The 17,400-nt window shown below is 34.3% G+C and overlaps 1 protein-coding gene and 1 long non-coding RNA gene across 13 annotated transcripts; one reads left to right on the forward strand and one right to left on the reverse strand.

The window, feature by feature from the left end:
- LOC108662959 lies at positions 3,569-5,747 on the forward strand. 2 transcript variants are annotated; one of them, XR_001928854.1, is made up of 3 exons: positions 3,569-3,976; positions 4,058-4,177; positions 5,425-5,747. It is a non-coding gene; the product is annotated as an uncharacterized LOC108662959 (long non-coding RNA). The 2 variants fall into 2 exon arrangements; XR_001928853.1 differs by having other exon boundaries at positions 3,571-3,976; positions 4,091-4,177.
- LOC18593743 (probable disease resistance protein At1g61300) lies at positions 5,850-15,772 on the reverse strand. 11 transcript variants are annotated; one of them, XM_018124955.1, is made up of 13 exons: positions 15,446-15,772; positions 15,119-15,250; positions 14,807-14,918; positions 10,994-14,001; positions 10,548-10,668; positions 9,855-10,349; positions 9,648-9,765; positions 9,188-9,344; positions 8,899-9,033; positions 7,280-8,097; positions 6,593-7,190; positions 6,372-6,522; positions 5,850-6,231 (listed from the first exon to the last, which is right to left on the reverse strand). In XM_018124955.1, exon 4 carries the CDS (start codon positions 13,987-13,989, stop codon positions 11,068-11,070), a length of 2,922 nt encoding a protein of 973 aa, XP_017980444.1. In that variant the 5' UTR covers positions 13,990-14,001; positions 14,807-14,918; positions 15,119-15,250; positions 15,446-15,772; the 3' UTR covers positions 5,850-6,231; positions 6,372-6,522; positions 6,593-7,190; positions 7,280-8,097; positions 8,899-9,033; positions 9,188-9,344; positions 9,648-9,765; positions 9,855-10,349; positions 10,548-10,668; positions 10,994-11,067. The 11 variants fall into 11 exon arrangements, with proteins under 11 accessions (XP_017980444.1, XP_017980454.1, XP_017980451.1 ...); XM_018124965.1 differs by lacking the exon at positions 6,372-6,522; XM_018124962.1 differs by lacking the exons at positions 5,850-6,231; positions 6,372-6,522 and having other exon boundaries at positions 7,139-7,190; positions 7,280-7,436; positions 7,911-8,097.

A 17,400-nucleotide genomic window follows, 5' to 3' on the forward strand; every position in this document is an offset into this window, starting at 1 on the left:
ATATATATTTCTGTTTTGTCTCCTAGTATGGCTATGCTCTGACCCTGCCAATGGGGGTTAATGTTGGCCATGTCGACATGCATTCTGTGATTAGAGATCGATCTCCCAACCGCACTACCGGTTACAGAATAGTAGTATTTGTGATATATGTTCAGTGCAGCCAATGGTTGCTTTGATATGCTTCTGACCCGTGCCACCGGGGTTAATTGTGGTTCTATTTCTGACCTATGCCACAGGGGTTAAGTGTGGTCGTAGCATGTTACAGGAGACCATTAAAAGTTAAATATGGTGAATATATTTGTTCTGTTATTTGAATGTAAAAATTTTGAAGTATATGATTCTGAATGAGATTACCCAAAATTTTGTTTTGATACTTATATATGTATTAATAAGTTTGACCTAAATATTTTTAAGCATGCTTAATCCGGCTGAATGGATGTTAGTTACTTGCTGAGTAGTTTGACTCACTCCTTCTTTCAAAATTTTTTTCAGGTTGTGATTTGATCAACCACGCGGGAATTTCGAGGAGTGATGTTTAATATAGTAGCACTTAAATTATCTAGGATTTATTTAAATATTATGAATATCGTACTATCTTAATTAGTATTCAGATTTTTATCTTGACTTAGTAGCTTTATGGTTTTGGAGATTTAATTTTGAATATTGTCGAATTATGATATTTGGAAATTCTGTCAACATATATAGTTTATAAATCACTAAATTCTTCAGGTATGTCAGTCTCTTTTAGTAATGGTTTAAGATATATATATTTTAGAGCCTTGCATATCTGTAGGATTATACCTTACAAGTATGCGGCGTCTGTCATGTCTCGGGTCTGGGGTGTGACATCACCAGAACCATTTATTATATGTTAACTTCCCAGCTGATTGTGAATTAATTTTTTCTATAATTTTCGTCTCACGTTTGTACATCTTAGTAATGATCTGAAGCAGAGCCAGAGCAGGAGGCTTTGAGCTGTAATTTGTTTGCATCTGCAACATGATTGAAGAATCTAATTAACTATGCACAACAAGTTTATCCCTAGATATAAGTAATGAGAAAGAAGCTATACATGCTTGTCAGCCATTTCAGATTACTTGAAAAGATAAATTGTTGAAGAAACCAGTTTTATCATTTCGTCTTCTTCCAGAATAGCCTGTTTATGATTCCGTGGGTATTGGTTATGAATTGGGGTATTTCCATTCCATCATCCGCTGTTTAAAATCAGAAAAAAGAAGCAGCAAAGCAAAGCCAAGGTAAGATGATAGCAGCTAGGAAAATCTTTCGTGCCAAGAGATAATAAATTATGAGAAAAAATAATTAATAGTCGGTGGGAAAGGTGAGTCAATAACATATCCTGAGGGTTAAAACTGCTATTAAAATTCCCCTACTTTACCACAATCAGTTTGTTTTGAATAGCATAAACCTATAAAATTTCATGGTTTTGGCTTTGTTAGGTCATCCATGATGGCATCGCAATGACTCAAACAGGGAAAGTTAGAAACTAAGCAATCTGACTAAAAAGAAAGATAAAAAGAAGAAATGAGAGAAAAGAAGACGCAACAACTTGAGTAAGGATTGCCTATTTCCTCGAATTTTTTCTTTTTATTAACATATGAAAAGTTCACAGGCAAAAGCGAAAATTCAAATTATTTCTATAACGAAGGGCTAATTAACACCTTATTAATTGTTAATTAAGTCTTGTTAAAACTACTCATTCAGATAAATTATAATGTTCTTCCTTTTTTATATATATATAAAAGTTGTTCTAACTATATGAATTTGTTTGATCATTGATTTTCTCAATCAATCAGTTAGAGTTGAGAAGCAGATAATGTTTTAAGAAGTTGATGTGAATCAAATATTGTGGGACAACGAGCAGAGGGAATGAGGAAACAAATATATTAGTCTACTCTATAACAAAAAGTAGGAACTTCAAATGTCAATCTATGATTTAATTATCGGATTAATATGTGCTACTAACACAATCAATGGTTCTGAATATCAAGTGTTGTTGTTATTAACACTACTCTGAATTAGTATTTGTAATGTTTTTCCTTCATTCTTAATCAATTCTAGATATGGAAATTTGTTTGACCATTGGCTTTCTGAATCTATCAGGAATTGAATAGACAAGGTGTTGTTATAGGAAAGTTCATGCAATTGAAATATATAAAGTGTGAAGCAATGAGCAGCCATTTTTAATTATTGATTAAGTTGCTGCAATTCTGAAATTCGTGATTATGATGAGATGTAAATTTAATGAAGTTATTATAACCCAAGATTAATTTAATCAGCTATCAATGTCAAAAAGCTTCACTTTCCTAGCACATAAACCGTTAACAGCCATTTTTAAATCTTGCTTGCAGTGTGTACTGATCATATATATCAGATGATAGAGTTCGGCAGGAAATCAATCGAATGATTGGGCTAAAGCCAAGATCTTCCATGCAGATAAGAATAAATGTATTTGATTGAGAGAAACTGAACATGCCTACTCCATAAAAACAATGAATCAAAATATTATTATGCCTGTAAATATTTTTATGGTACATATATGACATTAAAGGCAAAAGAACTTGACATGGGACAGGCAACAAGATCTTGGATAACATCATCAATGATTACATTGGAGCCTTCTATTAAGTTTATGTAGAAAATACAAATAAGTAATGGCTTATCATGCATTTTTATTTTTGTTATGATATGAGCATTAAATGACTCTTCCTCAATGAAACAGCTAAAAGAGTGCAGGACAAAAGAAATCAAAACAATTTACAACTGATGAAGTTTCAGTGCAGTCATCTTGTTAATGTCTCTGTGAGACAAATATACCGCAAGTAGGCACTTGCAGGGTCCTATGCTTAAATTGGGACTAAACCTGGAACACCCCGTATCCTCGTTTAATCGTCAATAAGACCTATCAATAAGATAAAGGGACAATTAATGTAAATTTAAGTGTCGAAGAACGATCACAGATGAAAAAAATATTTTAAAATAAAATATTATTAATTACGGGAATTAGTCTGAAAGATGGGCACATGTCTAATTTAAGTGGGAGAGAATTTATATGTAAATTTTATTATTTTGAGAAAATAAAATAATTAAATTATGAGATAAAAAAATATATAATAATAGTAAGAATATATTTTTAAGTAATGAATTGGGTAGTAAGGGCCGGCCATTTGAGTAACAAAAGGCGTTGGGAGTGAAATTAGAGTGATGATGAAGACAAATGTTGAAAAGGCCGGTCAACTAAGTAAAAAGGAAAGTCAAGCAAATTTATTAGTGTGAAGTGATTGAACAAGCAATGGAAGACATAAAAGAGTGGGGGCCGGCCATTTCAAAAGAGAAAAGAAATAATAGAATAATTAAAAAAAGAAACAAAGATGAAAAGAGAGAAGATCAGAATGGATGTCAGCTGCCATGTGACTTATTAAGAGTCAAAGTAATATTAAAATAATAAAAAAATTATCTCTTTTTATGATGAAAGATGGTACGGGCCGGCAAGGAGTAAAAAGAAAAAGAAAGATTGAATGAAAGGAGGGAGATAAGGACAAAAAGTTGTCATGTCCGTTCTTTTCTCCCTTCCACGTGAAAGTCATTTCTTTTTCTTCCTTCCTAACCAGCAGCATATGGAGAGAAATAAAAAGGGAGAGAAGGTCGGCCAAAAACGAGAGAAGCAGAGAAAGAAAGGAGGAAGGAAAAAGAGAGAAAGAGAGAGCTGGGAAAGAGAAATTTTGTGTTGCCACTTAGAGGAGTCAAAAGAGGAGAGTTTTGCTGCAAATTTTAAGGGAAAAGAAAGCTGAGTTGCTGTTGGATTTTGAGGAAAGAAAAGAGAGAAAGCTGAGTATTGGGGTGCTGCCGGCGGTGAGAGAAAGAGAGGAAGAAAGTGCAACCGATTGGTGCGTGAAAGGAGGGAGAAGAAAGGAAGAGAAAAATGAGTTGAAGAGAGAGGAAGAAACGGGAAAGAAAGGTAAGAAAATAATAAAAATATATATAGTAATGATGCTAGAATAAAATAAGATATATTAATTAAGTGGGTTTTAATATTTAGGAGAAATTAATAAATGGTGTACTGTGGTGAAAGGTTGAAGGAAATAACGAACTACTAGTAAGAAGGAGTAGCTCGATACGTCTTTGAATTAATAACGACGTAACATCCCGTTATTGTAAGGTGAGCAGGAGATGTCAATTTTAAAATTTTCGTAAATATATATATCTATACGTATAACTTATTTTAAGCGCGAAAATTGTGGATAGCATGTGCTGGTAGTAATTTTAGAAAATTGTGGTTGCAAATTATGTTTAGAAATCGGTTTGAATATATATATGTATAAATTATATGTAAAGTGTTTAGAAAAATGGGAAACAAGTCCTTTATACTATTTTACATCAAAATCTGTGCCTTATATTTGTACAGTGTGCATTCATGGTTATATTGCTTATTCACCATGCGAATTATTATTTTAAAATTCATGCATAAATATATTTTGAGAAAATGATAGATTTTATCATATCCTATGTTGAATACTTTGAAAATAATTTTAAGATGAGATTTCAAAGACATAAAGCGATTCTAAAATGATTTTTACATTGAGAGATTCGAGAGTAGGTCGGATGTCACATCGGTTAAGTGTGACCCTCGTGCACGAGTGAGCTCTAGCTAGAGAACCATTGGGTCGTCGACGGGCGGTTAGGCGTGATTGGGGCCATGGCCTGTGATATATGTATGCGTGGCTAGGCCACTAGATGATTACGCGGTTGCGACCGCTTGATTCTCCGATGTCGGCCAACATCGTGAGATTGCCATGGCACATGGGAATCTGGTGGAAGCGATGCTCCCGGATGTTATTACGTGGTAGCGAGACCACGGGTTTATTTTCATTCCCTACTCGAGAGTGGCATCTCTGGGTTTTCAAACTCATATTTCTTTGCATGATGAAAACGGAATTTAACGGTTTTTTTGCAGCTCTCCTTATTTTTACGGTGAAATGAATTTTAACTCCTCGGGTGTGAGGTGATTTGTGATTTACGTATGAGTTTGACTAACATTCGATTTCATGGGAATTTGCCGAATATACTGATTTGATTTGAGTAAAATGTCAATTGATCTTGACGATGAAATTTTCTTTATGTAAAATTGTTTTAATTCAATATTTCAAATGATTGACTTGAACAACGCTATTGATCTGTTTTGTAGCAAAAAATTTTATCTACCAATTGAAGTGTTTACAATGCCTAAGAAATCTTCGGTTTTTCATATAAGGCACAAACTCCCATTTGAAATAAATTGTTTTTGTAATCCTGCATTTTTATATTCAACTGATCTGCTATTTGCTTGTTTCCCATCTACGCCCTACTCACGGAGCCGATGATCATTGAGTCTGTGAGACTCACACCTCTCTTTTCCTTCTTTTGCAGACAAGGATCAACCTAACGAATAATCATCAGCGAGTTCGACCCACCGCAAATAGGTAAAGACATCTCATAGCCTTTTATTTTGAGTCACTCCGTTGTTAGAGATTGAGTTGTAGTACTTCGATTTTACTATGTAAACAAATATTAGTTTTGATAAAAACATAAATTTTAGATTCTTGAACTCAATGTATTTAATTGTGATATCATGACTTAAAGCCAAAATTTAATGGCTATGCTTCTTGTAAAATTTTAAGTTATAAAAATATATATGGTTCAAACATTAATATGAATTAGTAAAGGTGTACAATGAGTTATGGAGAAATTTCTTTTAGACTTGTTCGGGATTTGGCGGGATCTCCCGGAGGTCTCGGACGCCGGTAGCGACTAAAGAGGGGTCGTTACAAGACCACCGGTATCAAAGCCTAAGGTACAAAACATACTGGTCAATAGCATATAATAATAATGACTTGGAGATGAAAGAGTCAAGTATACAGTTCATCAATTATTGAGCATCTAGTACTGACAGAGTCATTTCATTTGTTGAAGAAGATACATGCTTGTCTGATGAAGAACCTTCTTCATGAAGTGGTTTTTTCAGCAATAAAAAAAATAGGTTGTATGGGTGTGGCAATTTAGTTTCACTTCCCAACATCAAAATCACAGATGACATACTTGGCCTATCCTCAAGATGCTGTTGTACACTTAAAAGACTAATACGGATGCATTGAATCACTTCTGATAGATTGCTAGACTCTTCTAAGCATTCTTCAACAAGTTCTGAAGGGTGCCTTATTTCCATAATCTTCATGCCTGCAACAAATTGAAACCCTTTTAGGTTTTATCAGTCCAAGATAAGCAACTAAAATTTGATTATAATCCCTGCTTAAAGAGCAGGGTTCAAATCCCCCTTCCCCCAAGTCCAAAAAAAAAAAAAATCTCTTGAAACTGACATGTTCAACAAGGTAGGCGCTCTGAGTCGGATGGTAAAGGCCTCTATCTTTCTTCCCACTTAATATCTCCAGCAGTAATATACCAGAGCTAAAGACAATTGATTTTGCTGAAAATAGTCCATCAATAGCATATTCTGGTGCCATATAACCACTGCAGAACATCATTTAAAGCAATAAATATATGAGGATTTGTAGACATTATGAAATAAAGTGACACATACTAAGTTCCAACCACTCTTTTAGCATTCCCTTCAGTTTGGTCTCCTCCAAAAGTTCTAGCCGAGCCAAAATCTGAAAATTTTGGATTCATCTCACTATCAAGCAGAACGTTACTAGCTTTAAGATCTCTAAATAATCCTCAATCCTGAATCTTGATGAAGATAGAGTAGTCCCCTAGCATTGTCGCAGATAATTTCCAAAATCTTGGACCAATTCAGTCCTTTACTTCTTGTTTGATCTGGCAATTGGTATGTATTCTCTTCATGTCAGTCCAAGATCATTTTTGATTTTTGGAAGCAGCAAACTGCCCCATGTGTAAAATGTATGAAATATTTATGATAAGAGAAGCAATAAACCAAACAAAATTGAAAGGTTTTCAATGATTCAGACCACAAATGAATGAGTGAAGGCTTTTGTTAAGCATGTACTCATAAACCAGCAGTCTTTACTCTCTGTGAATGCACCACCCAAGAAGCCTTACAAGATTCTAATGTTGAAGTTTGGCAATCAATTTTACTTCATTTTTAAACTCTTTCAATCTCGTCCAGAACTCTTTGAAAGCCTCTTCACAACAATTTCTTGTCCATTTGCTAGTGTCCCCTGGAAAACTACATTTTAGATTGAGCTTCAATAATAAAGATAAATTCTCTGTACTTAAGGTAACTTCAATTATATGATGCAACTTTTACCTTATAAACAGTTCCAAAACCACCTTCGCTTTGCTTGATGTCCACAGAAAAGCTATCAGTAGCACGAGCTATGGGAGGAGGCTCAAATATTGGAAGCTCCATGTTTTCATCTTGGCCTTGATTTTCTTGATCATTTTCCTTATTGTCTTTTGTTTCTCTGAAACAGTAGCCAAAATGGGCTTGGCATTCACCATAAAATATGATAGATTCTTATGCATTTTGATTAAGCTAGATAATTGGACAAAAAGCTGATGTGGTCTTTGAGATCACACAAGACCATGCATCTCCAGTCATTTGCTTCATTAAAAACTCTATTTTCACATTGATAAGCATTGAAGAAACTGCATGTTGATTTGCTAGCATCACTATTAACAAAGTAATTTTTAACAAAGGAACAAAATGAGCATTCTTGTGAAGGATATATCAAAGTTACATTTCAACTTTCTGGGGCTTCTGTAAATGTAATAACTGAAAATAAACAGCCCTGAAAGCACAGGACAGTAGTGTTCTAATCACTGCAGCAAGCTCCATCCTGAGCTTATCTTTCAATTCTGTATGACGGAATTTGATAAAGAAAAGCATATATGAACAAAAAAAAGTAATGAAAACAAGAGAAAATGTACACTCATACTTGATTTTGAAGCAGACACTCTAACATATAGATCCTGCCCTACTGATTGAAACTGTCTGTAATCAATCAAATTATCAAACCAAAAGGCGCAACCACAACCTCTTCCTCCATTATCTGAACTAGTATATGCTTGGCTTTCTACATTCCATGTGAAGTCTTGTATCATCAGTTTGGTTCAAAACAAGTCCTGTGATCAATGATTTCTATTTGAGACATTTTGTATGGTTGAAATATAAAATAGAAATACCAGGTTGATAGATCATGCATTCATTTATAGGATGATGTGATTGACTGACTCTTCATCAATGAACTATACACAAAGTGCAGTAGAAAACAAGTCACAAACATTTAGATTTATGATAACTTGTCAATATGGGGGGCTAAATTTCTTTGATAAAAATTCGAAGTTTATTTCATGATGTCCTGGCTTAGCTAGGCATCTTTCTAAATGCTCAAAAAGAGTTTTATAGCTAATGGACAGATTAGTGATCTGAAGAGGTAGTAATCTTGTTTTTAATCTTTAGCTAAGGCCTTTTGGCTAGCTGCTCACTCACTTTCAGGGAAGTGCTTCTAAACATTTATGAGAAATAGGGAATGCTCTGTTTGTAATTGCAGGGTAAAGACAAATTTTTAATTAGTGGCTTGTCATAACCAGTAATATCTCCCCAATACCTATGTTAAGACCAATGTTATACACGAAATGGGTTTACATAGAAATTGAGTTTCAAAGAAGCCATAGCTGGTACTGTTATAAAGTTTGGACTGAGAAGGAGAAAGTTTTATGCATCATTTTATGGATGAATGAAGTAAGAAGATTCAGTACATAAAAAGGCATTCAATTGGGGATTTTGCTGTCATACATAAAATAACAATTATTTTCTTTTTTATAAAAAGAAGAGCAATTATATACCAAATGAGAGAGAGATAAATGAATAAAAATAACAACAGAATGTTTGCAATTTTAACAAGGAGCAAGAGGGGACTGTACCATTGAGGGTCGTGGAGCGACATTTAATCGTACAACTCTTCTCCATCTCATTCTATTAAAAATTGAGAAAGGGAGAAAGGACATCCTTAGCATCAGGCTGATCCCATTCCATTGATTCCCACCATTCCCACGGGACTGCAATGATATTTTTTAGAAAAGGCGGAGGAGATGGTTGCCCATTTTCAAGAAAGGGAAGACTACTGGAAAACTACATTTGTGAATAAGCTTCGATAGTAAAAATAAATTCTAAGCGGTTAAGGTAACTTCGATAATATGATGCAACATTTACCTTACAAACAGGTCCAAAACCACCTTCTCCTAGATTGTTGTCCATAGAAAAGCTATCAGCAGCACGAGCTATGGTAGCAAGCTCAAATATTGGAAGCTCCACGTCTTTATCCTGGTCTTGATTTTCTTGATCATTTTCCTTATTGTCTTCTGTTTCTCTAAAACAGTAGTCAAAATAGGCTTGGCATTTAGCATAAAATATGCATTTTGATTGAGCTGATGTTGTTTTTGAGATCACACAAAATGAAGTATCCCCAGCCATTTGTTTCATTAAAAATTCTTTTTTTTCACACCAAAAAGGATTGAAGACTACTTTTCTTTGAAATGAACCAGCAAAGAATCTATTTAACTCTTTTGAAGAAACTGTGGGTGGATTCGCTAGTGTCAGTTTAACAAAGTAATTTTTCTTTGTTTATCTAGAAAAAAAATGAGCATATTTGTGAAAGATACATCAAAGTTACCTATCAACTTTCTTCAGCTTCTGTGAATGTAATAACTGACAGTAAACAGCCACAAAAGCATAGCATAGTGGTGTTGCAATCATTGTAGCAAGCTTCAGCCTAGGCTTATCTTTCAATTCTGTATGACGAAATTTGATAAAAAAAAGCATACATGAAAAAAAAAAACCAAAAAAAGCAGCGAAAACAAGAGAAAATGTAGACTCATACCTGATTTTGAAGCAGACACCCTAACACATAGATCCTGCCCTTTTGATTGAAATTGTGTGCAATCAATTAGATGATAAAACCAAGGGACCCAACCACTACCTCTTCCTCTGTTATCTGAACTAGAGTATGCCATATAGGAATAGTTCTGTAGATACTTAGCCCTGCATCCCTTGAGACTCATAGTTTTAGTCACCCAAGAATGTGTAGCATTTGGCATTTTCAAATCTTTTAAATCTGATAAATCCATCTCTGCTTTGGCAGTTGAATGGCTTATTGTGCTTACACCCTAGGGACCAGTCTGATGAGTTCTATCTTTCAGGGAATTCAGGCTTAAACATCAGCTTTCAGGGAATTAAGGCTTGAATCCTTCAAAAAGTGGGAGCTGAGTACCATCACAATTCCCTTTTGAAACACAAAGGCCATATCTGTCAAAGTAGTCTCTTGGAGCAAATGAGAAAAGCATCCAAGCTTGCTTTCTGCATTTCATGTGTAGTCCTGTGATCAATGATTTCTATTTGAGACACTTATGATGGTTGACATAAAAAATAGAAATACCAGGTGGGTAGATCATGCGCTGTTTTCATACGATGATGTGATTGATTGACTTTTGATGAATGAAGTATACACAAAGTGCAGCAGAAAACAAATTATAAACATTCTCTTCATTGGACAAACATAACTTCAATGACTTACTTGTATTAAATGATTTCCAATTCATCAACCATTTGAGACTAGTGTGGATGTGCAGGATAGTCCTAAGAATTCATCACCAAGTTCAACAGGGGTGCCTTCCTTCCTCCCATAATCTCCAAGCCTGCAGCAAATTGAAAACCTTTTAGTCATTTTGCTATATCTTTCAACATTTTAATTCATAATAATCAAAGAATTTTTGAAACATGCGAGTGAAAATGAAAATAAAGGAAACGGGTGGGAAGGTGTAATAGGAGGGGATGTAGGAAATGTGAGATAGCAATTGGCGGAGAAATGCTGATTGAAGGGTGTTGAGTTGGAGAATTTATTTTTATTTAAAAAAATAAAAAGTTAAAGACTTAGTTTTATTTTGATATTAAAAAAGAGAAATTATTTAACAAATGAGAAATTAAGAGATAAAAAGAGGACGTGGATGAAAATAAACTCACAGTGTTTGTAGTTCTTAATAAGAAGCAGGAGCCTTACAGCCACATTTAATCAAACACCTCTTCTCCATCTCATTCTATAAGCCAGAATATTGAAGAAAGGGAGAAAGGACATCCTTAGCATCAGGCTGATCCCATTCCACTGATTCCCACCATTCTCTCGGCCATGCTGTGATTTTTTGTAGAGAAGAAGGAGGAGATGGTTTCCCATTTTCAACAAGGGGAAGAGACAAAGGGATCCTCTTTACTTCTGGACATTTGATTATATAAAGATATTGGAGAGAATCTGCAGGAATCATAAGTCCACCACTGCAAATGCTTTTCAATTGTGGTAAGTTTTGCAACCACAGTGAGTGTAATTTGGGAAGAATAAAAGTTGTTCCTTCTCCTTTCTGATCTTCTTCTGATGCTATTATTTCCTCCATTTTTTCACAATGTCGGACTCTAATTGTCTCTAAGTTTTGGAGGCCCTGCAACAGCTCAACTGGAAACAACTTCTTCACCCTCGAACAATAACTCATATGGAATTTTTTAAGAGAAGAGAAGATGGCAGGTGGTGTTGGAGCATGAGAGGTAGATTCAATTTCAACCACTACTCCTATTCCTACTCTCACAACTTCACGCAAGTTTCTCAACAAAAATAGGCGTAACTCCTCAATGTTGTCAAGTGCGTCACAAGACGATAATGACAAGTCAACCACACACTCTATCCCTCTACAGTTCGTAATTTGACATTCCTTCCACTCAGTCACCTTACGAAACAAAGGAATGTTGTTTAAACATTTGAAATCATCGTACTTTTGAATAGTTAAAGTTTGAAGGTCATGTGGGACCACCCTATCATCACACCTCTCTATCTCCGAACCTGTGAATGTAATCTGTTTCTTAATTTTTTTGAAATTTGGGCAACCCCATAAATCAAAACGCCAATCCACCGATGGTCCCCCCACTTGAAAAAAGAAAGATGTAGGGCATTTACCTTGTGTACACTCTGCGTATTTATTAAACTCTTGCACGTTGCGAAATGAACATTGAACCCACTCAAGCTTCCTCAATTGGCCTACTTCTTCTCCCTTTAAAAACGTCTTCTCTATTATTAAGCATTGGAGATGACAGATCCTCGGTAATATTCCTACCGGTAGCTCTTTTAAAGCCGTTGACCCCATAAGAAGATCTCTCAAGTTTTCTAACATCTCTATGCCATGAGGAACCTCTTCAATTCCTGTGCCCAAAAGGTTCAACTTTCTTAGTGCTGTGAGCTCTACTAAGGAAGGCACCTTTTTTAACTCCTCACAACCAGAAAGTATCAATGCATTGAGAGTTTTCAAGTTAGAGATCGAATTGGGCAGATATTCTAAGGAACGATTATCTGAAAGATTTAGAACTTTTAACCCAGACATGTGCTTAAAAAAAGATTCTGAAATCCTTTCTAAGCCACAATGTTCCAAAATCAAAGTTGATAAATGAGGCCATCTAGGTGATATGTGAGGAGGAATTTCTAATTTAAAAGTTTCCATCAAGGAAACTTTCTCAACACTCACTGTCCATTCTTGCTCACTTGGGAATTCTTTCAATGGCATACCTGCTTTTCCCATGAACTGATGACCTGCAATATACAACGCCATGTCCCTCAAAACATCATGCATCTTAACTCCATCATTATCAATAAGAAATGTAGCCCTCTCTAATAGGCAATTACTTTCAAGCTTATTTAAAATGCTATAACCTCTATGATGCATTGCTTCTTTGGTCTGTAAGCCATCAAGGAGTCCCTCATCTATCCAATTTTCAATTAATTCCACTTTTCTAATTATATAATCTTCAGGATATAGGGAGCAATATAAGAAACAATTTTGGATTTTTGGATCTCTCAAATGGTCATAACTGAACTTCAAAGGCTCATATACTTCGATATCCAATTCTTTCACACTTTCCACACGCTCTTCTAATTCAATTAGTGCATTCTTCCACTCACAAAAATCATCTACCTCTTTCATGCTACCGGCTATTGTCACAATACTAAGTGGTAAACCGCCACATTTCTCAACAATTTTGTCGACAATGTCCTTTAAATTTTGATCTTGTACAACTCTACGCCCCACGTGATCTAAGAATAAGTTCATGGACTCATTCTTTGGAAGCAGTTGCACTTTGACCACCTCACAACCCATAGACTTACAGACCTCAATCGATCTGCTAGTGAGTACAACTTTCCTTCCCATACCTAATGTTGGTTCAAGGATTCCCAAATCTAATAGAGAAAATCGTTTCCAAACATCATCTAAGATCAACACATATCTCTTTTCCTCCAAAATATCCTTTAATTTTGCAGCTCGTTGCAATACATCCGTTGGAAGAGCTTGTTTCAAAGAATTTGCAATATCTTCTTGCAATTTGAAAATATTCAATTCTTTTGATACGGTGACCCATATCACTTGATCAAACAGATTATCCTTCAACAATTGATTATTGATATGCTTCATAATGGTAGTTTTCCCTATGCCACCCATTCCACATACTCCAATCATTCTAACCTTATCACCCATCAAATACTTCCAAATTTGTTCTTTTACATCGATTTCACCTTCTAGATTTGGTGTTAGTAATGTCACCCCAGTGGCTGGAGGCCCATCAACTGCCACACCATCAGGGAAACTACCTTGTTGGTAAATTTTGTTTACCTTTTCAATATTTTCGCAAACAAAACTTCCTAGATGACCACGTGACAAGAATGAAACAGAACGGAACTCCTCTTCGATGGTTTTCACTTCATTGCCTACATTTTCTACATCTTTGAGCCAGTTCGCCACTTCTTTCTTCATCTTTTTCCCACAACGTTCCTCTGCTTCCATTTTTAATTCAAGGTCTCGCTTTCGAGAATTTAGACTATTTACATTTCCTCGAAGCTCATTCATATAATCTTCAAGTTTCCGATGATGATTTATGTATGGACCCCCAAAGCTCCTTATCACTTCAACAAATGACAATATCCAATCCATATTATAAGCTCACTGCAATTTAAAAACCCAACGTATGTTAAGATTCTTGCTTCACTTGTTATGTTTGAGTATAACAAAGATAAAATTGTTAATGAAGCTTTGTTTCAATGGTAAGGAAGATGTGTAAGTTCGATATTACTTTTATGCTAGTTATTTATTTATTTATTTTATTGATAATTTGTTCATTATTTTTTACACTGAACGTAATCATTTGTTTTATTATGACTGTAATTTGTACTTGTTCATGTAATATAAAAAAATATATATATAAAAAAGCATTTTTGTTTTTAACTAAAATTCTGAATTTCTGGTGTTTGATTAATTAGTAATGAGTTGTTTAATTACTATATTTCTTAAATTCTGTTTTAGAATATCGGGTGAAGCATCTGTAATACTTTTATAAACCATTACCAAATGTTTTATTCCTTCTACCTTATTTTTTATATTTTCCTTCAAAATTTCCTTAATATTCCACTTTCAAGCAAAACTAAGTAAATATAAACCATAAATAATTAATAAATGATTTATTTTTCTTTCTCCCCTGTTGATAACTATCAAAAATTCTTGGATATTAATTACATCATCAATAAAAGGAGGGATAAAGAAGAAACACTAATTTTCAATAAAGATAAACATCAAAGGCACTAAAGAATATTAATTAATATTTTTTTGAACAGTTCTAAAAAATTTCAATTATGGATTAATATAATCTAAATATAAGTAAGGAAGTTTGTGAAAACAACAATATATCCCACAAAGACATTAAGAAATAATTGCAGGAATAAATTGTGAGAGTAATGACCTTCAGGATATATACCTGGCTTGTTCTTCAAATTATTCGGAAAGATGAAACCCAAAGGTCAGTTAAATGATCCACAAACCTCCTTGTCTCTTTGTTAAGCACAACCTTCTTAGGCAGAAGAAAGAAGCTGGCATAAAATTAACAAGGAAAATTAGTAGTGTTAATAAAAGTGAAAATCTAATGTGGTATAGTCTTCAGAGTTATTTGCCTAAATAAGAAAATAGAGGACACAAAACAAAGAACCAAAATAATTAAGTGGAAGGAAAGATGATGAATTTAAGATTCCAGAAAACATGAACCCAAATCTATATTAAACAGTTTAATTACCTGGTCAAGTGAGGTAGATGAGGTGGTACTTGTATCCTTAGAGGGTCTTAAGTCTGTGAAAGCAGGAAACTAAGATCTCTGTTAAATTTGTGAAGAAAACAGCAACAAGCAGATCTCCTCCCAAACTATTATCTATGAGAAGAAAATGAATAATGAAGCACATGAATTATTGAAAAGTGGACAAGGTAAATATTTATGTGGAAACTAAAATAAATGCCCAACTTGTGTTGGAAGGTATGGTAAGATGAATTTATGTCATAAGTTAAGATTCTGATTAATTACTGCTACCAAAGATAAACATAAATCACACAAATATAAACAGTTTACCTGGTTCACGGAGACAGTGAACTGATTCTTCTGTCGTTAGAAGGTCTTTGTTAAATTTGAGAAGCAAGCACACTCAGGAAATATAGCAGCAATAAGCAGATGATCTCCGTGAGAAGAGAATCGATGAATTGTGAAGCTAAAAGAATTAAGAGCTGGCAAGTCAATGCAAAGTCGTCGCACAAATTGTACATTCACTTTCCTTGAAGTTGTTTCACAGTAATGCAAATGTAAATTCACTTTCCTTGAAGTTGTTTCACGGTAATGCAAATGTGAATAGAAGAAAAACTGACAAAGTAGGACTGAATTATGGGGCCACTTGTCCTACTTTCCACTCCTTCATTATTGTCCTTCTTGTCTTCTGTTTGGCAATAATGCAAGTATGAATTTAACAGATGCCCTGGATTAAGAAACTTATAACTTTAATAGAAGTTTATAATTTAAGAAGTGAATTAGTCTAACCAAAAAACTGAACAATTATTTTTTTGTTGCTGATAACAAAGGTTTGATTATACACAGAATGTAATAAGTTATGATCTCCTAAATTTAGTCCATCTTATAAGTGCTTGAATTCATATATACTAATGTCCTCAGTCTTGAATTCTTTTCTTATTGCTGATAACAATGGTTTACTTATGTTCAGAATGAAATAGGTTATGATCTCTTAAATGGAGTCCATTTTATAAGGAGACAGGAAAGAAAGAGCCCTGTGTTTGATGGCAGTGAGGCAACCAGATTGATTTTCCACTAATTAGCCACATCAGATTACTATGTATAGCCACTAAGTCAAGTGAAGCAACGATCTCCTATCAAGAAAATAACAAACAGCACATCTCCTGGCAAATTAACTCATCTATAATGACAAGAGAATGAATTAATAATTTAAAAGTGGGCAAGTCAATGCAAGTCATGATGTTGGTTTCGGGGTCACTTCCCTTAAAGCTGCTTTAAAATAAAGCAAATAGGAATCGAATAAAAGATGATAACGTGAGAGTGAATACTGCTTCATATTTCTTAAAGACACAATCATGTAAGCTATTTCGTTCAGTGCCTGGATCATATGTATGCACATGTGCATGCATAGGACCAACTTTAAAACGAGCCCTGTCAATCATAGATTATATCATTCGTGATATAATCTGATGAATAACAGGTGATATAATCTGATGAATAACAGGTCATTGCCAATATCACAAGAGTTATTGATAAAAACTAAAACTTGGGAAATGTTGACAAGTATTTGTATATTTATACTATACACAGAAAAGACTCAAGAAGGTCTTTGTTAAATTTGAGAAACAAGCACAGTCAAGAAAAATAGCGGCAATAGCAACAAGCAGATGATTTCAGTGAGAAGAGAATCCAATAATTATGAAGCAATAAGAATTACAAGTCAGCAACTCAATGCAAAGTCGTCGCAGAAGCTGTAAAGTAACTTCCCTTGAAGCTGTTTCACAATACTGCAAATGTGAATTGAAGAAAAACTGACAAAGTAGGACTGAATTATGGGGCCTACTCTCCTCCATCATTGTCCTTCTTGACTTCTGTCGCGATAAAGAAAATATGAATTGAACAAAAACTGACAGACTAGTATTATTGTCCTCGCAACTTTCTTTCACAAGGGCACCCATTTTTATGTCCTAAGGCAAAGACCAAAATTATCTGGGAACAATCAAAGAAAGTTGTATGTCCTTTGCTACTTGCTAGCTATCTTGACTAATATTGTATGTAACACTTATTATTTTCTATAAATTTTTACATAATAACAAATTTGATGTAAAGTTCATTAGTTAATGGTACGTTAATTCACTTGATCGATAACTAATTAAAATGTGAAAAGTGTAATTTTATTAATTCCGTAGAATTATTTTAGTGAAGTTTCTAAGTATATCATCTAATCCGGTATCTAGCATCATTATTTCTACTTTTTTTTTTCCTTTTGTATAAGTATATCGATA

The sequence above is a fragment of the Theobroma cacao genome, chromosome 7, assembly GCF_000208745.1.
Source record: "Theobroma cacao cultivar B97-61/B2 chromosome 7, Criollo_cocoa_genome_V2, whole genome shotgun sequence".
Lineage (NCBI taxonomy): Eukaryota > Viridiplantae > Streptophyta > Magnoliopsida > Malvales > Malvaceae > Theobroma > Theobroma cacao.

What these genes read in the sequence shown, in the direction of transcription:
- LOC18593743 (XM_018124965.1), bottom strand. Translation starts at nt 13,989, where the DNA reads ATGGATTGGATATTGTCATTTGTTGAAGTGATAAGGAGCTTTGGGGGT.